Source organism: Acanthaster planci, linkage group LG01, assembly GCF_054643075.1.
Source record: "Acanthaster planci isolate LZ-2023a linkage group LG01, COTS_SCS, whole genome shotgun sequence".
NCBI classification, from domain to species: Eukaryota; Metazoa; Echinodermata; class Asteroidea; order Valvatida; family Acanthasteridae; genus Acanthaster; species Acanthaster planci.
Window position 1 is genome coordinate 21,145,883 of NC_141777.1, and position 26,732 is coordinate 21,172,614.

General features: G+C 41.8%; 1 protein-coding gene across 5 annotated transcripts; it reads left to right on the forward strand.

The window, feature by feature from the left end:
• The first annotated feature begins 1,976 nt into the window (after positions 1-1,976).
• Positions 1,977-17,128, forward strand: LOC110985018 (uncharacterized). Of its 5 annotated transcripts, none has more exons than XM_087137708.1 (4): positions 1,977-2,099; positions 3,882-4,375; positions 9,144-9,326; positions 11,662-17,128. In XM_087137708.1, exons 2-4 carry the CDS (start codon positions 4,111-4,113, stop codon positions 11,928-11,930), a joined length of 717 nt encoding a protein of 238 aa, XP_086993834.1. In that variant the 5' UTR covers positions 1,977-2,099; positions 3,882-4,110; the 3' UTR covers positions 11,931-17,128. The 5 variants fall into 5 exon arrangements, with proteins under 5 accessions (XP_086993834.1, XP_086993840.1, XP_022101396.1 ...); XM_087137714.1 differs by lacking the exon at positions 1,977-2,099 and adding an exon at positions 2,178-2,576; XM_022245704.2 differs by lacking the exon at positions 1,977-2,099 and adding an exon at positions 2,624-3,249.
• Positions 17,129-26,732: the final 9,604 nt, after the last annotated feature.

The following is a 26,732-nucleotide window of genomic DNA, read 5'->3' on the forward strand; positions in this document are numbered from 1 at the left end:
GACGTCACTTCAGTTTAAACCACGCCTACTGCACACGTGCATTGCACATAGAGTTACATGCATTGATTGCCGTTTACATGGAACCGGAAGTAAACGCGCAACTTCAGCGATCATCCAATGAGAGCCTGCAAATCGTGGTGCGTCTGCCTTTGTGACGAAGTCACGAATCGGATTGTCTTTGTGTACATGCAAAATGCGTGCAAGAACTCGCTTGGAAAACTTACCAGGCCTACCATCTGCCTTTCTTTTGCCGCTTGGGGGTGCACTTCAACTCGGGGCGGATACAGGATGCAAAATTTCTTCCATCTTACTTCCAGAAAAGATTAAAGCACACAGAACGTGACCATTTCGGTGCACCTTCCTTATCAATTTAAATTCATCAAATATAGAGCCTGAAAGTAAAAGGTCACTCGGCGAGCTCTCGGTACTCTCGCGAGGTCTGCCTGTACGCCGTCCTATCTCGTTCGATGATTTTTGGAAGGATAATTCCTTATTGAAACCCCCATGAAACACTCGTGTTGGAATTTTACCTTTGTCTTCATCAAATAATATTTTGGAAAAGTCACCTGGAAATGGGTAAAAAACAAATTTCATTAACGAGCTTTCAAGTCCAGCGATATCGTACCGTTTTCTTAAAAAAAGACACTGTACAACTTTGCAAAGATTTACCTACCTGCAGTCGATGGGTTCCAGATTCCGTTGAGTTGACATTACGCAGTTGTTGTCAGCAAAGCTTAGATAAAATATTAGAATCTTTCGTAAAATAGAATAATGCTTTATGTTTATTACCTTATAAATTATTAAAGTATGCAAAATATTTTGATCTGTTTTTATTTCAGCTTTTACCCACTGACTACTTTAAAATTTCAAATCCTAAACGTTCATCTGCATACGAGACTGTCGCATTGCACTGTTCTTCATGTATTTTAGATTTTCGAAAGTGATGGGTCATGGTGATGGGTTAATATTTTTCAAAGCCCCTTTTCCAAGTTGGATTTATTAAAAAGAAACTGAACAAAAAATATTACAAATTCTACAATCGTTGCAGGTTATTTTCCCTATCCGAGGGTTCCAGAAGCCCGTCACCAGGGGTCAACTTTCAGGCTCTAGAACACCACATAGCAGTGGTATAATTGCCGTTATTTGAAGTATGACTTCCACCTCTGTTGTAGACAACGGAAGAAATTTCAGTTTGGATTTTGGGCTAATGACGACTTCCATACTGACGAGCCAAAGTGTAAGGCTATTCAAGACAGAACAGGAATATCTCAATAGTTTTGCATAACACTTGTCTACATTTTCGTGGAGTAGGTTCACCACTATCAAAACGATAGTGGTGATGGGTGATTTCGGCAAACTGATTTTTGTGCTGATCTGCTCTTTTGAGAAGGAATGCCTTTTATGACAACATCAAAATAGTGCCTGTTGATGACAGTATTTTCTAAGAATGAAAAGAAAAAACATCTTCTTTTCACTTCCGATGAAAACAGGTATTTAGATCTTGTCTGTACTCTTGTAAAGCACATAGCAATATGCATAAAAAAAACAAATTGAGCTGAATATTACTGCCTGTTTCCTTTAATTGGACGTTGGCTGGTTGGTAGGTCGAGCTATCCGATCCTAACCCTTTCACACTGACATGAGGCTGCACTGAATCAATTAGTTTATCGTTTCTTTTCTTGAAATCCATTTTCCGTACATTTGCTTAGCAAACGAAAGCCCCCTCCCCCATCTTATCAGTACAAACACTGCACACAACCCAATCCAAACTGAGAATCCGTCACTATTGTTAGTAATAACGGCCTGGCACGGTAATTATTGGCCGTGTGTTACTCGATGCTGAGTTCCCTGGCATAATGCAGGTTAGGTGACGGGTCCTTGAACTTCCCCTTGGTGCACTGTTTGCCGTTGCTATAGACATAACCTACAAGCAGCCCCCAGCAAGGCAACACTTGGCCTGCGACAGATGAACATTTATCGAATGGTCAACACGGTACTGGTTCACCGGTTTGCGGCCTCTGATGGTTGGCCACGAAATTCGTGGAATTCCTCCTTGTTCCTCTTTCCTGGGGAGAGTGGCTCACGACTGAAGTTTCAGGGTGATTGATGACAGTTAGCCAACCAGCAGAGGAATCTTAAGCATCTCCTTCCCGACAATCGTCGATGTCGTTTCCACCATTTTTCTCTTCTGCTTTCCTTTTTTTTTTTTTGGGTCGAGTCTTTGGAAGATCTTTGGATAATGACTTGCGCTAGTTTCAATACTCGTGCCAATTTCGCACAAATTTACTCTGCCAAACTTTTCTTTTAAGTTTTACCAGTGGAAATAATATTTCGATATTTAATTTTTTTTTCTTATGCCGAGCTATACTCGGTTGCTATATTAAGGGAGAAACGCAAGTATATCGAAGAAAGAGGGCGTCTGTCTAAAATGTCTGCTGAATTGGTCGAGTTCGGGTGGCCTGTACTCGACCTGTGTCCGCTCAAACGGCGGGAACATGACTCAAGAACACTGTTCTCGGAACAGGATCACACACCACCTCCTTGTCGGGGTTTTACAGGAACACACGGAAAAACTCGTGAGATTTTGATTTTTGAACAGCCGCAAAAAATAGCACGATGTCTTACAAAACTGCAGACAATGGGAAAGTTGGCAAAATTAACATTTACGACTTTCCATAACACAGGAGTATTGTTTCTTTTTAAACTCCAATTATCCAAATATTAACTTTCGAAGAACGTACATGGACACCGCCATGTTGCTTGCCACTAACTACCAGCGATAACAGGTTGCACGTTCCCGGCGTTGAGAGGCCGACCCACGAACAACAAATCGACTTGTTCATGAGCAGACGAGAACAAGACTTAGTCACCCTAACTGAGCCGTTAAGTTCCAATCGGCGAGGCCGCTGGCTAATGAAGCAGTGTCCGGATTGTGTGTCTTTGGGGTTGTTAGGTCTGGACCTTCGCCAGTTGTGCTGACAGCCGTTGAACAGCCTTAAGCTATCGCAGCTTGTTTCAAACACTTCCGAACTGCATGAAACGCAGTACAGAATCTTTTGGGGAAACTTAAAGGATTACTGGTGGATGATCGCAGAGCGACGCTTCACAAGTTGTACGACCAGTCACGGCGCAATAGTCAACCTTTCGCGGAAGTCATTCAAGCAACCCGTCATTTTCTAACCTTTTTTTTTTCAGCAACGAAGTACACGGCGTCATGGAGATACACCTTTGCATGAAACATACTAAATGGTCGATAGAATATATCCCCTTGCTTCGCCGATGCTTTCTTGAGCGTCTTTTTTTCATTTTGTTTCCAACACAAAGCAACTCTTTTCTCCCCATTTTCTTTTTATTTTATCACGTTCAGTTGAGTCTTTGTCAGTGAGATCAAATTTAACTTTTTTTCTGATTCATCGCTCCAGATGATTTATAAAGGACTTGAAGCCCAGAGCCATTCTGTTCCATGACAGTGGCTGTAATTAATCGCAGAAAAAATATTACTTTCCGCACCCCATTCAGTCCTTCCATTGGCTATAGCATGCTTGCAGTAATGAATACAAGGGAAACGTGAAATAGAAGAATAACGAATAATAAGATAAAGATCTAAAAGAGGAAAAGGTCTGCGATTTTTTAAATGTTTTCCAGGCAACGCTGCGCAACTCTTCTGCATTGCTTCTAGCTCGACCCTAAATTCCTAAAACTTAAGTCAACAACCAAGTACGACCCATATGATTTCAACTTAAGGTAGCCACCGAATGTTTTGAGCATGCATAATAGGGTTGACAGTTGAATACAAAAGGCTAGAGCAGTGTTGCTTCTTGGTTGATGTCAGTGATGTCGGGTATGGGTGAATTTTGACGTGTGCTTTTCTCTTTCTTCAGTTTTAGCGATGCCCGTTCATCATACAAGTGACGCATTATGGTAGCAGGCGACAGGATATCTATAGCAACCCAATACAGTCTGTCGTCCTGAACAAACCAACCCTGTGGGCTGGATGTTGACATGCACGCACGCAGGAACAGGCACCCGCGAAGGAGATGCGTTATTGCATTCTCAGTGTGCAGTTGCCAGCGGTAGATTCCTCGCTCAAGTCATGATGAACATTACTTGATGGTATCGACGAGATTTCAGTTGACGATACAAGAATTCAAAGAATCCAGGAGGTGTTTTTTCCCCCCGCGACATCCACAGAGATCGGGATATACCGGGATGGAGAGTACAGTGGTGAACCAGCAACAGCAGCCCGTACCGGGCCAAGTGGTGACGGTGGTTGTTCAGGAAAGAAAACCCAACGCTTGCCGTGCTGCTATCCCGTCCCTCCACATCGTGGCGGCAGTTATCTGCCTCGTACTGAATATCTTCCTGCCTGGAATCGGTGAGTTGGTACTTCAGTACTTCCGCATCACAGGTGCTATTCGTGTAAGATGCAGCCAAAGGGCAAAAGGGTTGGTAGGTCGTTCAGTCAACAAATTTACAAAAAAATAAATCATTTAACTTAAGTTGTTGTTTTTTCAGCCCACTGATAATCTTCTTGAGTCGCCCTGCAGTTGAAACTAATAAGCCTCAAAATTCGTCTTTTTCACAAATAATGTCGCTAAGAGATCGGTCAATTGTCCAACAACCCAAATTCCTCTTTTAATTTAATTTGAACTTTTTGAGCTTTCTGATGATTTTCCGAATTTCCCACAATTGAAAGTCTTGGTTCCTCAAAATATGTATTTTTCCCAAACAGTTCCCCCCCTTATTTCGAATATTATAGAAAAAGTGCTGGTATAAAGGAGGGCTAACTTATTTTGGTAATATACCCTAAAATCTATACTGTAGGTTTACATAACTCGTGCTTTTATAGCATTGCTCAATAAATAATTTAAAGTTTTTTTTTCATTTGGTTTTGTTTAATATCTTTTAAAAATTGTTTGTCGTATGTTTTGTCCCATGTCTGGTTTAAGGGGTTTTTTTTATTGTTTTTTGTCTATTTGCTTTTTTTCAGTCTGAGTGATTCTAATTGAATCAGTGATGCATTTATTTTGGGGGTTTGCATGGACAAAAGACATAAAACTGACGGTCTTTATCCAAATGTCATAGAATGTCGGGTGATCTTTCATTTTTGAACGTCACTACGGCTTTGAGCGTCAGTGCACCTAAAAAGCAAGCAAAGGAATCCGCTTAAGGCTTCTTTTTCCTGGTTTTGGAGCTTTGGGTTTCATGTTACACAAATGGTTATTGAAAATGCTGCAATTGAAGCGAAGTGATAAAGCAAAAAGCCAGAGGGAGTCTGTCACTGGATATCCATCGCCTCCCCAGGAATCAAAACGTCAGTAAAAAGTACGTGCCTGACAGCTCGGTTAGGTAAAAACAAAGTCAAGAAGCCTCGTTCAGCTTCAATCAAAGCGGTTGTAAAACGTGCAAGTGGGTGTGTTTACGCGTCCACTGCAGCTCAAGTCATGCACGCAATATTCCTGGCGCGCGAGAAAATACCCGCAAGGCAAACAGAACGAAATTCAGCTTTCTATGTCTGCGCAATAAAACGCCGAATCCAACACCCACTTGTTCCGCGCAACGGAAATCACATGGAGCGGCCCGAGAGCGGATTTACATTTATTTTTATCGGAATGCCAATTCAAACGGCTTGAGGATAGCGGATGGATATTCTTGAAATGAAGAAATATGATAGCAGCTGGGTTTTTTGGAGTTCGATAACCCAGGGAGTTCTTGCGTGCTGGCGGGTTGGTTGTAGTCAGAATTCTTTTTGTGAAAAGCTGTCAAATTGAAAAAAAAATTGGAAATAGGACGCAAATGGTTTGATATTAAATGATGACATTTGCTTACGATATTGCGTCATTATCAGTAATAGACATCGTGACGTAAGTTGCAGGAAGAAAAATGCACAAACCACTATGCTTTTCATGATGCGATTTAGAATCTCTACAGACTTTTGATGTTGGGATATCTTTGCTGAAACTAAAATTTGCATCAAAAGCTCTTTCCTTTCTTTTTTAGTCTAACTTTTTCTCATTTTATTTGCAGCGACGACAAAGGAATATTTGACTTTTTAAAGCTCGTGAGATCAAGGTCTATTTCGAAATCAACGACGCAAAATACTCAGTTTTGCAATTAATTAATTCGAGCTTTCTCACTATCGAAGCAGAAAAACAGTCATGCATCTGTTATGTTGAAGTGAAACTTGGTTTCTGTGATTTTTTAGTTTCTACTTTTAGCCCGTCCAGACAAGACAAAATAAATTCAGGTATGTTGAATTATATAGAACAAATTTAGGGCTGTGAATCAGAAACGGGTATCCGATTACCCGACCTGTAGTTTCAGGAACCAGTTCCATATTATGGAATCCGATATACTCGCTCAAATAAATCACACAGTAACTCTTAAGACAAAAGGAAAGGAATAAAAGGATTTGGAGGGATTTTTTAAGATAACATACAGGCTTCATGGAGTACTACAATACAATAACATATATCACTTTTTTATCTAATAGTTGTTGAAGGGCGTCTATGGTAGGACAGAATCGGCACTTTTAGCGTATCTTGGGGTTTGCCTTTTTAACGCTTGAATTTTGATGTTAAGTTTCTGTTGTACCCCTGTACCCGTGTGTTACGTCAATGGGGTACCCAGTTCCTATACCACCTGTAAACGCACATGCACGTTACAAATAAATATCAGTTACAAAGTAATAATATGTCATTTAGTAAGTAGTCATTCTTGTTTCCAAATTAACTCGATAATAAGATCAGTCTCATTACACCTATAATTTGAACTGTTTTTGCTGAAACTTGGGCCTAGCATTAATTGCCTCAACAATGTTTTCTTTGCAAGACAGCATTTTATTCATCTTCACCAGAGGTTTTCAGAAAAAATCTGCATAAAAGTCCTCAACATGAGTAAACTGAAGCAGTCGCTTGTCAGAGTTAGTGTCGTTCATAAAAAAAAAAAAAAACGTTTTCACGAGCGTACCGGACTGATACGCTTATGGAGAAGCGCTTCTCAATTTTCTCTCTTTTTCTAATGATGATAACACCAGGCAAAGAATTTCCCCCTTTCTCCGTCCGTGCTCTTCAAGAAGGTTGAGGAGGTCCAAAAAGAGTAATCTTCGTATTGTATCGACAAAGATAACAAGAATAGATGACCTCTCCCAACAGGCTGTGAAAATGAGTCTTTCCAAACATTTAGCATTTGGGGGGCAATCCAGATTGTCCCGGAGTGTATGGCGGCCCGTACCAAAATGTATAGCCCAAACATGTGCCATAAGGTATAGCGAATTATGAGAAATAGGTCCATACGTTACCGGTATAAGTCGACAGTGTCTTAACACTCTGTAAGACATATTTGGTCAAGGTAAAACTATGTGCAATGCATTTCGGTCCCCAATGCACTCCAATGCACTCTGTATAAAAGTTTCACAATCGGGTTACAGAATTTCTTGTTTGCCATTAATTAGGATTGTGTGGTTACTGTTGGAAAGCGTACGCGCGGTGCACGTTGTGGAAGCCGTAGGTCCGAACGTGGCTGTTAAAGGAATATAAAATCATGCACGTTTGCGAATTGTCAGGTCAGGCAAATTGAACACGATGGGCTTAATTAAAATTCACCACGAGCCTAACGACGTTACAACGGGTGCATTACTGCATTCTGTGTCTACTGAAGGTGGTTGCTTGAATGGTGATACATGTAGTGCCGTTGAATCGTAATATTCCTTAACTAGCGTGGGCCTGAAGGGACACAGCAAATCATGTGAAAGTCATTTCATCGCCACATCACGAACATGTAAGAGTTTTCATGTCTCGCAGGCTAATGGCAGAAAAAAATCTGTTTAAGCTCATCGCTCACAGGCCCAATATTGTAGCTCCGAGTAATGGATGAGCCTCAAATGTAAAGGGAGGTATTTTTTTATTCGACGTAAACTACAAAGGAATTAGCTTTTAAGAATTTAGCTTCTTGGTATTTAATAACAAAAATAGTGTTTTCCATATATTAAGCAACGTTTTGTCAAAGTTTGATTAATGTACATGTGTGTTGAGTTTAATCTCAATCATCCTACCGTTCTATCCAAGTTACTGTTAGTGTTGTCTAGTAGTGCAGGCGACAGGTCTATTTATGTGCGTGCTGTTGTAAATTGTGCGTTCTCGCCTCTTGAGTGACACCTTGGCTTTTATCGAGCCATTGGCAGTCCTTTTTTGCTACTATCCCAGGGGATGGTCGTAACACGCTGGAAATTTAGAGCGCGATCGAGCGGCGACACGGCGATAAATCCGGCCGAGACTTAAGGCGTTTGTTGGCGATGTGTGCCTTGGCGGTCAATACGAGCTGCTGAGGTTACAAACCAGAGAATGAATCAGTGGGGGTATTTAAATCCCACGGATGGGAACCAGGGACGCTCTCAGAGATGCATTACGGAGATTAAATTTTGCATGATTTACGAGGAGTTGTCCCCATTCGGGGTTAGACAGTTTCAGAGTGACGGGGTGCTATAATTCGCAGACGGCGTGCATGGAAGCAGACGTGCCAGAATATATACATATATATATATATATATTCAACGTTTCACGGTTCACATTCATAATGAGTTGGTTTAGGGATTTATTCTTGTTAGATCAGGCAAGTAGCACCGAAGAAATCGAAGATCTGCAAACATAAGGGGGTGGTTGGATTAGCCGCTAAGGGAGATGTTTCCCAGAATTGCCATCCCGAACAGCCCAAAAAGAGAACAGGTTAAAAAAAACTCACCGATTACAATTTTACCTGAACTCCAAACGACACCGTAACTGACGTAGAGACATTACCTCCCCGCCCACTCTGGAATACAGGAAAAACATCTAGCTTATTATTTCACCTTTTGATCATTTTCAAAGACAGATCGCTGATCGTGATTTCAATCAGCGATGTTGAGATCACGCTTTGAACAGAGCCCCAAATAAACAGCATCTTCTTATAATGGCATCACAGGAATAGTACCCTTAATTGACAGAAAAAGCATGAATTCAAAATCTTTATGTTTTAAAAATTGTTCTGTTCAAAGACAGCAGCAAAAAGGAATCTCATATGGCTTCCTTACACTTAAGAGGAATAGCAAGTTTCGCAAAACATGTTCCTGAGTAAACTTTACATCATGGACCCTTTAACACCTTCAGGGACCATAGTGGCTGGCTTCTCAGTGTTCTGCTGCGGTAATCCCGGCCAGTCAGGAGGCGGCAAGTTCGGCACCTTCTGTCTCAACTTCTGGGTCGGGGTTCTGCAGCTGCTAACGTGCTGGATCTTTTTGATTGGCTGGGTCTGGAGCATCATGTGGGGGGCTGCTTTCATCGGTCTCTCGGGTAAGTCCAGCCATCTACATCTTTTGACGTTGTGCGAGAATAGGGCCTATTTGTTTCACGCGGATCTGGAACACGATCAGTGATCCTCACGCTGGTTCGCACCGTCCATTAAATGGGTTTTGGTGTCTGTAAACCAACGACAGATCGACGATCGTGATCCAGATCCGTGTGAAACACACACGGCCACTGTGAAAACAGTGTGAAAGACGTACTAACGCCTTGGTACCAAACATAGACGCCGCGAGCCGTGTCCGAATTACTGGGCTGCGGCTTGAAATTATACATGAGCCTATGGTTAGTGGCTTCAGGCACTACCAATAGAGTGATGTATAACTAAGCCGCAGCCGTATAATACCGATAAAGCCTTAGCATCTTTATTAGGCTGTGTCTTAATTACTTAGCGTGCACTAGTCTGCTGGACATTTCCAGCCATGGCTAAAAGATTCGGAGTTTCGGACACGGCGGAATTATACTTGATCTAGTGTTGTATCCGAGACCTTGATGTCCGAGACCTAGACCGAGACCAAGGCATACGAGACCGAGTCCAAGACCGAGACCTACTCCTTCAAGACCAAGACCAGGACCTCGAGACCGTGACTTTTGCAGGTCGAGACCGAGACCACGACATCCGACGCCGAGACCAACCATAAAGCAATGTTTAGTTTTTACCAAAAGGTAAATAGGGACAAACATATGGCAGTACAATTAAGTACAAAAGAAATAAAATGAAAACATTAGCATAAACTCACACACAAATATAGGTCAAATATTTTGTTAAAGAATGTCTCAGTTCTTTTATCAGTGATACTGCTCTACTTTTACTCTGGCCTGGTCATTTTCAACCCAAGTGTCCCAAATGATATGATGTGAACATTAAAACAAATATCCTTAGACTGTTTTTTTAAAAGCAAAATACTGAAAAACAAATATCCAAAAAAGATGTTCCGTAACGAAACCACTGACACAACACGTCCACATACAAGACGGAATGTAAGCGCCTTCACACGTGCACACAATTCAAAGCGTGTGCACACATACAGACTGGTTCCCGTCCCGGCCCTACGTTCAGCAGGAGACTACGTATGGAACGGGAACCATTCTAGTGTGCGAATTCGATTCCACTACTCACAACCTCATCTCCACGGTGTCAAGCAGCATGGCTACTCTGGATTGGAAATAAAGTAACAACTTGGGACAAGGTTGCATCATGCTGCATGAACTACTCTTCATTCCAGCATTGATTTCATTGTTTATTGCAAAAAATCTGAACATTACTGTTTTGTATTTATATCAGTGGTTGAAGATTTGACTCGAGCGGAGGTAATTTTGCCTTTTGCAACCGCGTGCATGCTTGGTGGCTAGATGCGTATTTTGTTATGGTCTCGACTGGTCTCGAGGGCCGAGACCGGCGCTTTGGAGACCGAAACCGACCCTCCCAAGACCGAGACTTTGACAGGACGAGACCGAGACCGCAAAAAATGTCTTGAGACGGTCTCGAGACCGAGACCAGGTCTGGAGACCTACAACACTGTTCCCATGCCTGGCGACCAGTTTACTTCTGTAAGTTTCAAATTTTCCGTGCTCGCATTCGCTAATAGTGACTACAAAATTTGTCATACCAGATACCTATCCCAATATTTTACAGGTTCTTAATTGAATCGAAGCTCACGTTGCCAAAAATCGATGTTAAGCCCGTTGTTCAACAGTCTGGAGCACTGCCACATTTGGACGGCCTATTACGTCATAAATCTTGCGGAATCTGACCAATCAAAAGGCTTGTTCTAGCAGCTTGCAACGGATTGTATGGGTGTTTCCATGTTACGGGGTGCTTTCCTTAAGCACAGCTTGGGAACAAAAAGACTAAACACTTTCATTGGGTGCGCCAAAAAAAACCTGACTACACACATAAAGTTCTATAACACATTTGTACAGACGGGATTTAAATATTTAAAGTTGAATTTGGACAAAAATTGCTGTATCAGTAGGGAAAGGTCCCTATCCACATGTGTGGTAACACTCTAGACTGTTAAAAATCAAAGTTAAGGGTGAAATGTCTGTTATCCGTTGTTAACCCCTTAATTCTGCATCTATATTTGGCTTCTCTTGGCTTTCGAATGATTTGCGGTCATCGTGAAAACGTCAGGTCAAAGGACCCATTACCTGAGGCTGAAGTCAAGTTCTGTTTTGTTTTAGGTTGTTGTTGTTGTCGTTGTTGTCGTCGTCGTTGTTGTCGTTGTTGTCGTCTCAGTAGTCTCAGAACAATTATGGACATGTTCTGGAAATGTACATATTGATTAAATCTGTAACACGCAGGTGTATTTTATATATAATATAGCTGACTACCATACGCCGACGGAAACCACCACTGTTGTGACTAGCACGCCCGCCGCCCCGGTAGCTGGGCAGGCCGTGGTCATGACCCAGCAGGGCGTTTACCCACCGGGCACGGTCCACGTCTCTCCGTACCCGGCCGGCCAAGTAACGACGGACCAGCCTCAGCCCCCGCATTACGACGTCGAGAAACAACCCCTGGAACAGAAGGAGTTGATCCAGTCAATCGATGCATCTTTCACTGCCAAAACTGGACCCCCACCCGTCCAGTGAAATCACTCGAGGTTTTGATATAGCGTCGTCGGAGAGATAAGTCAAAAAGCACGTGATGCAAAGTCATCTTGTCCATTGAGTCCTAACTGGTTGTGGAGGCAACGCTTTTTCAAACCCAAACCCTGTCAATGAGCCAGTTCGGTATTTCGATAGCGCATGCTCACAATGAAGCAGGTCCAAGGTCATTTGGACGCGCGTGCGAGGTCTGCCTGTAGATATCAGATGAATAACAATAAATTCTTCTGATATCTTTGGGTCTGCCCTATATCAACCTCGTTCCTCCATGGTCTACAATAGTAGATCCTAACTGAGAAAGTCTTGTACTTTGCTCTGATTGGGCAATCAATTGGCATATTCTCCATACTCATATTTGTCGAGACAAATCTTATCGTGCAGTTGGAGTTTCGATTTTAATAATATGTATTTCTAATTTAAAGTTACTTGCACACGAAATTGCATGCGCGAAATGGCAAAATACTAAAAAACGAAAACATGCCAATTACCGCGTAAACTTCGAAAGTGTACTGCATCAGTGCATGTCATTGTCAGCAGCTGGCCCAATGTAGGGCCTACATGTACATGTACAACGAAACAACCATCTTGCAAATCATAGTTCGTATCCAAGTACATCGTCGTGTAACCTATCCACACGTTGTGAACAGTAACATATTCAAATTTGCAATAAAGAGACCAGCCTATGAAACCCAGAATACATTGCCCATAGTGCGGCTACTTATAATATCAAAGATTTTTAGATATGCAAATGATCAAATACCAGGGTGAGAGAGCTAGTGGAAGTGTACTGCTCGATCACCATGGGGACGAGGTTGGCCCTATATCAGCGCGGCCTCCGTGCGCGTGCTTTGTTCCCGAATGACCTTGCTGTATTAATTGAAATCCGGTTCGTAAGTGTGACGTCATTTCAGTTTAAACCACGCTCACTGGACATGCACTGCACATAGAGTTGCATTCGTTGATCGCCGTTCACATGGAACTATGGAACTGCAAGTTAACGCGCAGCTTCAGCGATCGTCCAATGAGAGCCTGCAAATCGTGGCGCGTCCGCCTTTGTGATGAAGTCACTTACGAACCAGATACCAACCTCGCTCATTGGCAGGTGGTGACGTTCAACGTGGAACGCCGTTACTCCGTGGTGACAATTTGATGCCGTGCCTCGCAATTCCGCACCGGCTTTGTCACCCTTCGAAAGAAAACGACAATGTGAGAAGATGACTTTGCATCACGCGCCGTAGCAGGATGATTACTGAGGGTGTTTTTCAAACTTTGGCTTCGTCTCCTGGTCGGCTTCAGTGTAACGACTGTAGTTTCCTGAATTGGGCCCTCAGATAATAATCACATACAGTGTTTTCTCCAACAGAAATATCAATTGATTGAAAAATTACAGCGTTGACTTGTGTTGCCCCCACCAGAAAATGTTTGCAATTGCTTCCGGAATCTGATGGGAAGGTGCATTCCGAGATAAACCAAGATTTCAAAAATGGCCGAAGTCTGGCTTTAGTTCATATATGATCGGACTCATGTGCAACTGAACTAAATGTTTCTATTGAAGTACGTATATAGGCTGATATAACTAAGCTTCAGATCTAATGGAGTTGTTTACAGAGTTTCTTCAACCACTACTTACAAGTGGCGTCTTGAAATCACCGTAGTCTTCTACAAGTTTTATACGAAGAGCAGTTTAGGTAGTTATTGTTTCACTGGGAACAAGTAATGTGCTCGTATCACATGAGTGTATTTATTTAATTTTCACTGGATAATATGTTGACACACTTGTGTAGAGTTAACTAAACCTATTTCACTATTAACGCTTTGGGTCGATCCATGTTCTCGTGTGTTGCACGCGCGGGTTGGACCCCCCCCCCATTACAGCGGGTTGCCGAGTGTCCACCGTTTAGATTTCAAAACGGGGCTCCTTAATGTGTACACACCGCTTTGTGAAAATATTGACCGATCGTGGTACGGCGAGTATATAACTGCTCAAAAGCATCGCAGGATTGCGTAAACAGCGCCGGGGTCGAGTTTCGCTGTAGTATATTGGAAGATTTTTCCCGCAATCCATCGGTAATATTTTGGCTTGGCGATCGGTGCTCGAGGCAGTCGTCTTTGATATTCTGCGCTGTGAAATTGGAGAACTTTTTATTATATTTTAAATGCTGATCCGGACGTAGATAACATGTTTAAGATATTTTTATGCTCTGAACGAAACAACACGCGATTCTCAAATTGTTTTGTTAGTGCGAGCAATTTTCACCGCTTACCTATTTGTCACCAGGGGAATGACCAATGCTGGTTTGATTTCCAATTTTTCTAAACTGTAGAGTGGTCTACCTTTTGGGGCTCTTTAATTAAAAATTCGACAGTTTAAATGTGATCGCGTTGTAAATTCAGTCTTTATGACATTCAAGAAAGCAGCTCGTCACAGAGTAATATTTTCTATCCCCCAAATATTAACTGTCTGACATGCAGTGGCGTAACTACAGCCCCCCGCCCGCGGATGTACGTGCCCCCAGGTCCCCCCCCCATTTGAAATCCGTAAATATCCAGTTGCATCTTCTTCTTCTTTTTTTTTGTGGCGCCCTCCTGAAAAAAAGTGTGCACAGCTGGGTGGCTCCCGGGATATTTAGCAATAGTTACACCACTGCTGACGTGAGTATTCAACTTATTGTGACTCTGCGTGTTAGCCACCCGCGCAGTCATTGGTAGGATTCGAGACTAGGGCCTTTTTCTGAATCGGAATGTGTAGCCGGAGCCCCCCATCCCATTGCAAACTAGAATTTTTGACCTGTTAAGCTATAAAGACACTTTTAGGCAGTGACGATTTGGGAGAATATTAATCCATTGTTTTTTCACCATCACTGTCTCGTATTAATGATCTGTTGTCACCATCTTGATTTAATGATCCCTTTGCTGTCCCGATTTTGCTCCCCTCGGCGTCTCCAGTTTATTCTGGAATTCTCCATGGCCATTGCATTGTGCCCCCTTCTACTCCTGCACAACTAACTTAAAACAAACCTGTCCACCCGCAGCTGTTGTTTATGTCATCTTTAGGCTAATAACAAGCGGCTGCCACGTTGCAAATTAAATTCTTCAACAGACATTCGCGTGCCTCATGCAAAGTGATGTGATCGTTTAAGTTAACAATAATTATAAAGGTGTCAATGTTGCTAAGAAACGTCAGCACATTTAAGCGGTCAGAAATGTCTCCATCTGCTAGGATATGTAACGTTGTTTCGCGTTTATCGGTATCACGTTCTGCCATTTAGTCTGCGTGAAGATCACGGCACGCCTTCCGTGCCTGCGCGTTGTACCACGCTCTTTCAACGATGACTATCACTATCAGTCGGTTACCAGTTGAGAGAATGAATAAATCAGCTACACGTTATTGACGAACTACCAGTCACATGACGGGGATTTATAAAGGCATTGTATAAACTACCCTTTGCGACAGCCATGATCCAATCATGTAATTATAATGTAGTGTTTGGCGTACCAACTTCAACACTTTACATAATTTCATTCTTTTGTGGAATTTTTAAGTTACACTTCTATATCGTTGTACTTCCGGTTTTCCTGGAAGGAAAGGTCAACCACCTTTTGCAGGAAATCGAATAGGTTTATGTCTATCAGATCCTTTAAATTATCTACTAAATTTAATTCCATTTTATTTACATGTACTGGATCTCTTAAAGGAAACTTGTGTTGTTACGTGCAACAAGTGGATTGATGAACTGTAAAAATTCAGGATACCAATAGATGTACATCAAGCTTATCTTAAAGTATAGCGGCAATGAACTTGTCTTAGATAAAACTTTTCTTCACTTTGTAATCTTTTGCAGCGTAAAAAATTTGTACATTTTTTATTTAAATGCATTGAAAAGTGAACCAAGAATTTACTCACGGAGTAGACTTGAGCGAGGCTTTGATGCTTACGTTTTGATGCACGTAAACAACAATGAATCAGCAAAGACGAGAAAATTTAGAACAACCCAATGTAACATTCAGGCTCGCTGTCTGGGATTGACATCAAAGTTTTGCCATAAATATGGAAACACTCATTAGCATTAAAAACCGAAAAACCAGCAAAACCCCTTTGAAATGGTGAAACAAATGTTGAAAAAGGAAGTTAACTGAGATACAAAGATGCATTTCGAACACTTGCATTAAAACAAATTGACTGCAGCTATAAGAATTACCAAGCTACCCATAAAAATTGTAACAACCAATGGCAACACTCGAGTGGAAATTTGATGAAGAACAAAGGTATTAGCACTGGTCCTGATATCAAAGTGAGAAGTCGTTTTGAATCGGAGACAAACGTGTTGAAATACCTGCTTGTTCTAGCTCCTACTGGTTTCCATATGCTGCCATTGCTCAGAGTTTTGTAACAGTTGATGGAGGGAATGATCATCGTTGTCCATAACACTTAATAAGTCAGACACTTTGCATGTTTCGTGCAAATTTGCATCGACTTTTAAAATTCTTTATGCCTGTTTGTAGTGTTGACAAACCTTTTCAATTCAAAAAAACGTGGTAGTCCTTTTTAACTCAGTTTGAAACAAAATAGTCCGAAACATCCCTTTCAGTTTTGATTTTCAATTACACTAAGTAATATTGTAACTTGATACGGGATCTCAACTGCTGTACATTGTACCAGCAAATCTCTGACCGTGTCGCGTAGACAGCCCAGCTCAGACAAAACAGGGAAATGAGGTGCGAGAAAGCCACTTCCTATTAATTGTGCGGACTCTGCCGTTGTCGCACAGTTCGTGAAGTTGGATAGCGCACGCTGCGCCTGCCTTTGCCACATGCGCACATACACTGATTTTTTCCGTAGTTAAATTGTAGTATTTGTATCCTATATTTGAACTTTTCACCTTGAAACTGTAAATATTGCGCTCTGTTCTTTCTACTGTTTACGCTTTATGAATGTCTGATCTGTGACGCTTGCAACCAATACAGTGAGTTTTATTTTATAATCGACATAAATTATGTACATGTAATGATAAAATTAATGGAATACCATTGGGAGGCTATGATTATTTAAATTGCCTTTTCTCGTTAATATTTGAACACAGCAATGTCAAATTGAGAAAATGTTCCATAGAATAAAAACAGATGTCATATTCACTACTGACGGCAAAATAAACTATATACGCGTTGGATCCTTTTGAATGGTAACCTCAGTGTGTTTCCCTGCCGAAATTATCCAGTTTAGGCTTATGACCTTGAAGGATTTCAACTGAATGGGGAGATAATGCCAAAGATTCAGTGGTGGATGCAATGGAGACGCCCTTAAGGGCTCTGAAATTACGTGGATACTGGGTGCACTGGGTGTACCTGTTGAACCCTCATCATCACAAATACCTATAGAGGCCTTGCGTGGTAGCCATCTTGTAGGACACTTCTTCTGTTCCACAAGGAAACCTCCTTTGTGCATACCCAGTGGAACCTCTCCCCATATGCATGTACAAGTAACTTTTTAGGGGATATTTGTTTCTCCAAATGTGATTTTTGATGTTTTAAGCATCAGTTCATTCAAATAGAGTGCTCAATTGCTTGAAAATGTTCACGTTCCATATGGCGTCTGAAAGCAAAAACATAACGCCACCAAGAATTTTAGTTTCTTTTATGAGCTCACCTTTTTTCAGAATATTATGATTGTCTATCAGATATTTTGCATCCACAGTGATGCTCGTGTTTCTCTATAACCAAAATGGCTTCCTGCAACACTCCATCCTCTCACGAAAATAATACGTTTCTGTCAACTCCTCAAACCGTTTCGATATGAAATGTTCTGGTTGTGGAATGGCTATCCTTGATTGGATTGGCATTCGCCGCCGCCCCGGGTTCATGCATACTTATTTATCCAGCGAGATTGGTTTCAGGAAACTGCCGGTTGCTCGCCCGGGGCGGCATAATGCAGAGAAATGCCAAACGATGGGAACGATTGAGAGCGAAGACGTGGCAGGGAAAAAAGTGTGTCAATGGGCCAAATGAATGAAATGCACGTCTGAGACGAGACAACCTGTCATTGAGGCACCGCATGCTGGCCCTTAGAGGCGTCAGTAACCCCTCTAGGGGTACAAGTGTACTGCGCGGAGAGTTGGGCCTCCTGATTGCCACAAGACCAAGAAAGAGGTTTTTCTAGCTAGTGTAGCCTCCGCGCTCGATGTGATAAATCGCTCATTTTAGTTCCTCAACGTTTTGCGCGCATTATTCCACAATTTGCCAACCTCTCCGACCTCATTTAGTATAATGATGTGATATGTTTCTGGTGGTATCAGCCCTGAATATACAAGGTGGGTGTCCCTCTGATGCTGACGTTTTTCCTCCCCCACTAAAAGGCGACGCCTGTCTTTTTGCTGTAAATCAATTTATTGCCTACTTTGAAACATTTTTGCTGCACTTTCTCCCTCTAGTCATTTCTGGAAACGAGGACTATTTATCGAGACAGGGAAAACAGCAACCAAAAATCCTCCCAATAAAATGAATTGGATCTCTCGTTTTTAAAATTTCCCTTATAGATAGATAGCACAGTGTTTTGGATGAGGCTGTACGCTTTGTTGAACACATTTTTAAACACGGAGCCATTACTTTTGAGATGGCGGAAACTGGAATGTTGTGTCTTATCACGAGAGTTGTAAGATTAAAGCATAAGTGAAGAACCAAACTGAGCTGAGCCTTTATTTTGTTGAAGGATCAATAGAATGATTTTTCTTAGATTCACTTTTGCTTATGTTTAAACTCTATTCCAATGTACGATAACTTTGCAATCTTTTGGAGATAAGTGAACTGTAAAGTGCGCTTTTTTAAACGTTCAAAATTCACCATAAGCTTTTCCCGATACGTGAAGCTGCTGTAGTGTAATTTAGATCCAGGAAGACATTGTTCAAATTTGTATGTTTTCATGTTAAAATTTTGAGCGCCAAATTTGCTCTTTGAAAACATTTCAGAGAAAAGGTTGCTTGTTGCCTTATTACGATAACTTTATACCACAGTTAATTGCCAAGTGAAATGGAAATTTTCGATGGTAAAGTGTAAAAAAGCTAGCAAGTTTTGTGTACAAATCAACGCAACAATAAGGTTTAATGCCTCGAGTTACATTACAGTAATATTTGTGCACATTCATCTTAGCAAAAACCAAAGAGGCGCCAAAAGACACACAAAATAATTTTTAAAAATGAAAATAAGGTTAATATTGAGACATAAAAGTGAAATGTCAAGAATTTCAGAAAAGAATGTCTATTTCAAGGTCCCTTCATTGGCTGAGTCATATATTGTTAATGAACGTATTGTCAGTGGCTTAAAGTGTGACTGCTATAGATTTTCTTTAAACACAATGTTCCAGCATCTGTGCTTCTCTAATATATGACCACTTTTTTAATTTTTTACAATCCTATTAGGTTAAACACCTTTAAAAAGTGCACTTTTAAAAACATTTCAAATTATCTATGCTCTCCAGACAAGTGAGGGCGCTGTTGCTGTGATGTCATCTAGGGAAGACATGGTTCAGTGTAGAATCTACTCATTGAAAACATTTCTGAGAAAAGGAGTGATGGTTGCTTATTGCTATGCACATAAACGACAATGAATCCGCAGAGAAGGGAAACTTTAGTCCGGCAGTATCCATAAAACGCGAGGAAAAAAAATAAAAATCCACTGTCTTTTTCTGTGGCATAATAATTACACATGCGGACATGCGGAAAGACCTCCTTATCAAGCGAGTGTCCAATCGGTGGGTACTTGTGTATTTTGGCCATTTCTCTGTCAACAAAATGAGCTGCAATGAGTTCTAAAGGGAGCTCCCCGCTTTTTTGCTCTCACACGCTGCATCTCATGAATAGTTGGGTCCTATATATGGACAGCCTCATTTTTAACCACGATTCGTGACGGCGCACAAACAACTCGAATGGGCTTGAAATTCCGACGGATCCTTTTCCCAATGGGGCCTCTGCGTCTTTCGCTTCATCAAGGCAAACTCCTGTTCGTTGTACAGTCTTCCAAAGCAGCTTTCGTTCAATTTCCCAGCGATCAAATCAGCTACAGGAAACCTTAGGTATATCTTAAGAATCCTCACACGAACCGAATTGTCGTGGGCGGAGCACACTTCAGTTTTGGATCAAAATACATGTAACAGATGTCAAGACCGGGAATTTTAAAGTAGAATGAGGATTAATGTTCATTAACTCTATTCTGAATGAAATGAGTACTTCAGAATTTCTGAAAGACCAAATTTGGATAAGTGACACTGGAACTATTTTCAAATTAGTCTGCATTATTATTTATATGTCAAACTGAACTACATTCCAAGTTATTTTTGAAGTTGATACGCCACTGCTCAATTTATTGAGTAAGCTCCTGTCATATATGAATTGGTAAATCGGGCCTACACAAGTAATAGTTGTTTTTAATTAAAATAATGTATATTCTGAATAGTTTTACACCGCCGTATAAATGCATGCAATCAAATTGGCCACCTCAAATCAAAATATAGAACGCAGCCTTGTGACATGCATTTCACATTTGAATGTCTGTTTTATCGAACAGTATAGCCTTTGACTGATATATGCTATGCATCTGGTTTTCACCGGATCGAGGCTGATGAGTACAACTCGTCCATTGCCCGAGTATCGGCGTGCTTAAGGCCCTGTCAATAATGACAGACGAATATAGCACAGCTCGGGCAAGCTCCGTGTCAACAGACAGAGAAACTCAGACTTGTTTACCAAGCCTGCCTTAGCTACATGACATTGTTACCAATACAGGAACGGAGGAAAGGATCAGTCATCCCGGTCCCTCACCCCTAGTCGCGCTCATGCATCAACCCCCGCAAGATACTACTATCGTAGGAGGATCAATGGAATGGATATATGGCGCTTCGCTAAATAGGATCCGCTGTAATTGCATGGACATGATACGAGGGCTAACGCGTGGCCGGAGGCTGATCGTCGAATTCTTGGACACTGCACGGATGCCTGAAAATAGCTTGAAGTCTGTGTTTCATGGAATGAGTTATGTGAATGGATCCCCACAAAAATGAGCCTTCAGGGCATTTTAAAAGTAATTTGGTTTTTAATTGGCACACTGAGCTCTTTGCTTCGAGGTATCCAGTCAATTTGTCGTCCTGATGACAGTGGATAATGCGGGTGAAAAATGTGGATGGTTCCTAATACATGTATTTTACACAGTCTCATTTAAAGCCCTTTTACTCAAAAATGAATCTGACAATTAGAGGCTCATTTTGCGAGGCTGGTTTATTTTTGAATAAAAGATGTTGCGGGAGGTTTCATGCAGGCCGCAAAACAGACCGTCCGCGAGGATGAAATGAAATGTCAAAGCTGGCATATTTAGTTGCCAATACGTCCGTTTGTATTGCATGGCGACGGAGTTGGTTTTGTAACAAGAAGTAGGCCCATGGTCTTTATAATTCCGCTAGAAGTAATGAACTCGGCAGTAGAGATCTGACAGTTCGACCCATGGGAGTTCGTAACCCTTCTCGATCCATTTTGAGTGCTCAATCAAGATACTCCGTATGAAGTCAAGTCTTGATGGAGATAAATGGGCTCTTCATCCGGATGAAAGACGATGCAGTAGCGAATCTGAATTTCTGTCAAATACTGTTGTGAGTTCAGTTTAAGCACTTCACTTCAGACTTATTTTTGGTCACGGAAAATGAAGATAAAGATATTCATTCCAGATGAAGTAGTCACAACAAAAAATCCTTAAACTTTTTCCTTGCGACAAGCGATATTTCTTAATCGTTTCCATTAATTTTATTGCTGTTTTAATAAAAATACAGGTAAATATTTACTGTTTACCTTCTCTTATCATTTACTGTCTTGCCCTGGGAAAAGGGTTAAATACAAAATCTGTTAAACTGTGGCTGTATCTCATACATCTTATTTCTCCTTTTGACACCGTTTTCCCTTTTTCTGGCGGTCGTTACTTATGCGAAAAAGGAGGGTATGGCTGCGCGATCGGAAATGCTTACGTTGTGGATGTCCGAGGCAAATTTGCAATCGGCTGAGCCCATTATATTTAACCTAGAAAGATGTGATTTCTTCACGTCTTATATTACCGTTCTCTAATTGAATTTCAAGCGTATCTAGCAGACGGCGATGCAGGCGGACCTCGGACCGTCAGTACCGGGCTGGGCATGGACTGAAGGGGAGCGTGTTAGATCCAAGTCACTGGCTCTGACATTTTGCAGGAGAGCACACCGACCAGCCAAATTTGGCCTCGTGTAGGGCCTAACGGTTTTAAAGGGCCCTAACTTCCAAAACAGTCCCATTTTCCCCTTTATTCAGGAGTTGCCAAATTTTCTTGATTTAACGGGGCTGCACTATGCAACCCTTGAAAATGCACCTTTATCTTTCAACGAACCTGATTTTAAAAAACTCTATTTTAAAAGATGTTTTGGTGATTTTTTGGTTTTAATATGCTAAGTCAAATTTACACATTCATGTGCAAAGCTGTATCGTTGTTCCAAGGAAAACACTCAGTGGCGCAAGTTCTAAATTCCCTTTTCTTTGGTGATCCATTGATGTTTGAGTACATGCCAGTTAGGCTTTGCATTGTAATCTAGGGCCAACCTCTTATAGCTTTAACCGACGTCAGGTAGGGTCCTCTTGATGGTCATTGTGCCATGCGGTCTATTCTTGAGCATCCTTCGACGATGTCGAAGAGCAAGCGCGTTTATCGAAGTAAATAGCACCCTGCAGAAGCTGCTTGTAGCGCTCAGTTGAGGGCGCCAAGCAAGCTAGTTATGACAAGCAATTACAGCGCTACGGCGACTTCATCACTCTAAATGCTATACTTGTTAGGCCTAAAGCGAGGTGCGTGAACATCTGGGGAAGACTACATGCCTAATACTCAAGGAACGGTGGAAAATGCAATTAGGCCTACCCGTTTCGATTTTGTACAAGTGACTGACTGGAAAGGTGTTCTCTGAATGATTCTCTTTACGGAACGAAGTTGAAATTGAAATGTGTTTTGAAGAAAGACCGCTAATGTCAGGACATAATTTTACGATTCACAGTGCAGGCCCATCATCCATATTATTTAAAAACTTATCCTTGTATCATAAACGCCCCCTTTTACCGCCCCGGTGAATTGCATTAACGTACATGTATTGGACAGCATCCAACTGTGAAACTGTCCAGGAAGTACAAGCACAAAGCAAGAGTCAAATGATGCAAATCTACATCAGATTGGGGGTGGCTGAATTCAAAAGTTACCCTGCCATGGAAATTTAAAAACCGGTGAGGGGCGTTGCTGGACACCACGTGACACTAGGGCGCTTTTCTAGATACGGATTTACGCTTTAATTATAGGCCTAGATCCTTTAACCTTAAGAGCACGTCTGCAAGCAAAGTTTTGGAAAAATTGGGCATCGGACAGCTGAGTTCTTAATGCCCCCAACTGTGAGATGGGCAAAATAATCCAGTTCTTTTGGGGTAAATAGGGCCTATTAGGCCTAGATGCATAAAACTAATCTAACTTTTGGAGGGTCTTTTTATGTCTGTATTGATGTGCCGCCATGTATCTGAGCTTGTCTAGTTCCTTGCCGTGATCAACAACATTTATACAGCATGTATCTATATCTCTTGAAATTAAAGCATGACGTTTCGTCTATAGTACGCACCCTTCTATTTTCAGACGCAGCATAAACACATCTGTCATTTCTTAAAAATGTCAGCGTAATCAAAATTGTGCAAAAATCAAAAGGAAAAAACCAGGAAACATATAGGAACGTCTTTAGAAGTGTGATGCATATACATGTGTAGGGAATACCCGCACAGTTAAATGGTTAAAACAAAAAATCTTCTCCCAGTTTACATTTTGGACGGAGGAGTGTTATGCAATACATGATGAACCTCCATTCGTCCTTGGAAACTAGAACCCTCCTCTGGTCACTCCATGGTCACTCACAGCCCGCGGGGCGCACCCTGGAAGGTGGGCGCGCTGCGACCATCAGACATGTAACTATGAAAAGATGCCTTGAAAGATTTGTGCAAATAAGATTGCTCGCAAACTGGCTTCGTTCACTGTGTATCCCCAGTCCAATGTGTACTCAAAATCTGCCGTTTGTTTATATGTTCATCATCTGGAATTGATAGTGACGTCAAGTTCCGTTTACAACACAATGTGCACTTTCCGCCTTAGACTCGATGGATCATCATGTCCGACCTCACTGCTGTATTTGGGAAAGCGCACGTGTAAACAAAAAATCACGTCATGTTAAAGGTCAGATAGATCCGTCCAAAGCTCTATGCAAACTGCTGATGAAGTCGGCCAAAAAAAGAAAAGAAAAAAATCAATTACAAGGGTAAAAATCAGATGAAAGTGGGCAGTAGGCCTATGTAATTAAAGAAATTCGTGGTTTTTATTCGACAAAACTAGAAACTTGATCCCCTTTTTAAGCTAATTCTTTTTCAAGACACAGATGCCATTGCATGCAGGCCTCAAGATATTCTTATCGACACACTGGCTATGCTATGAAAGGGCTCCTCCGGCCATGGGCGTTGTAACTGAGTTGGACTCGAGGAGGCGTTTTCAAAGTATGAAAGATATCTTGGGAACTTACAGGAAAAGTGCTGGAAAATGCCAGCTTCTCTAAGAAAAAAAAGAATTGACCCTTTCACTGTTTCAGTCAGCTGCTGTTGAGAGTCATGCCCTTCCTGACCATGCTCATGCCCTCCTACGTGCAGCACGCGTTTTCTTGAGTATACATCTTGTAGATTTTCCTTCCAGTTCAAGTAAGCAGCTTCATGTATTACATGTACTGGTAGGCCTGTTCAGTTTCCGTGGACCCCAAGAATCGCTGTCAGTTTTCCTGAATTCATTTGTCCAAAGGTTATTTTTTTTTCTGTGGTCACGCAGAGCTTGCACCACGCGAATTCACATAGCAGACAACAAATATTTACTCTAAATTTATGAAGATATTGTGCCAGGACTGAAGGGAAAAACAAGTCCGAGTCGGCGCAATATCCGCAGTCGTCACAACAAGCACACTATGACCTTTATGACCCTAACATTAAAGGCCGGCAAATCCTCTATACTTCTTTCCCCGAAGCTGTTAGATTACGAGATGAGATGAAAATCACACATTTTAAATACGATAATGTTATTACACATTGTCAGAATTTCCAGTTAAAGGGCGTAAATGGCAACGTTTTTGGTAATCCACGATGTTCCCTATTTTTAGTACGCAATATAGATGCTGGAGATGAAAATGTGTACTACTTCTGATAGGACGAGAAGTCCGTGCAAGTTGGTCGAGAGATTGGGGACTTTGTTTATGGAAAGCAAAGGAACTGGTTGGAAGTTATCTATTAATTCTTGCTGAATTTAGACTTCTAGCGAACTTGAGCTCATAGGAAGTTAGGTTTATATCATACAGGAATTTGAAAAATTGTCCAATAAATTAATACAGCTTGAACAGCACAGCACAATCATAGTATTCAGTTCATTCTACGCATCCGAGTTGCTTGCTCTTGCCCAACCTACAAAGTACCATCGGAGTGACTCACATGCTAGAGGAATGACGTTATGTAAATTTTGTCAAAACATCCTGTCCAACTTGAACTTGATCTGCGTCCGGCAGGTCAATTGGAAACCTCTCCTTTAATGACGTTGACCTGAAAAAGTTCAGTAGGGTTTAAAGCCCAACCTTGAAAGCACGTACACACCGTGCACTCATGTCAAACCAGTTTTATCTAGCTAGCCAGGTTGCTTTCCCACGTTACGGTGCCAAGGTATGGTGTACAATTTATGACGAACATTTCTCTCTCTCTTTAGCTTCCCTCCAGACGATGCAACTATACTACGCGACGGCACGACGGCTCCCTTGCGTCGTGCCGTCGGGTCACACCGTTACCTTCTTGCCATTACGTTTGTACACACACGACACGTCGCGTCGTGCCGTCGCCCGTCGCGTCGTTCGTCGTGTCGTGCATCGCGTCGCCTATTACGTTGCCAGGCTGAAGCACGACGTGACGCACGACACGACGCACGACGCGACGCGTCGTGTGCTGTCGCCCTTTGTTTCTTGGTGTTTATAGAGGGCGCCTTTACTGTTTTCTTTCATTTCCGCCCCCAGTACTTGAATAGTAGGGTACAGTCCACTAATTCAAGCCCCATTTGAAAACAGTATAAAATCGGCACTGTTCGGGGCCCAATAACATGCTTACCAACATCCTTGAGATTGCTGAAACACAAATAAAATTATTGTCTGGTCCATAATCTTTCGATTTTTTTTCAATTTATTGTGGACTAACCAATTGCATTTTTAATTATTCCCACAAAACAAAATCACCCCCCGAATAGTGATTTTTCCGAAGTCTGATTGCAGCCATTTTCAAGTGGCAAACCTCAACCTTCTTGGGCACTTACGACCTTTTTCCGTTGTAGTTTTTAGTCATTTTGCTCTCATAGGACAGCTCAAAGACCCAGGCAGTTGATCCTGGCAACGATTTACACAATCTCACCATTTCGGGGGCCAAACAATCTCCTTTTTCAGAAAAATGCTGGGCTGCTACTTTTAATGCTAATGAGCTGAGCAGAAATTCTTACTTGATTAGTGGACTGCATGCACCCAGTGCATGGCATTCGCTCCTTGTACGCTGCCGCCATGGGCATGCAGAGCCTTGAACTGACAGCTTTTGAAATATTGTCCAATCGTATAGTATAGAACTAACGCAACATCATGCCCAAAATTACTTACCAACATACACGGAAAAAGTTGCCAAATTGAGGCTCTGCATGCCTATGGCGGTAGCG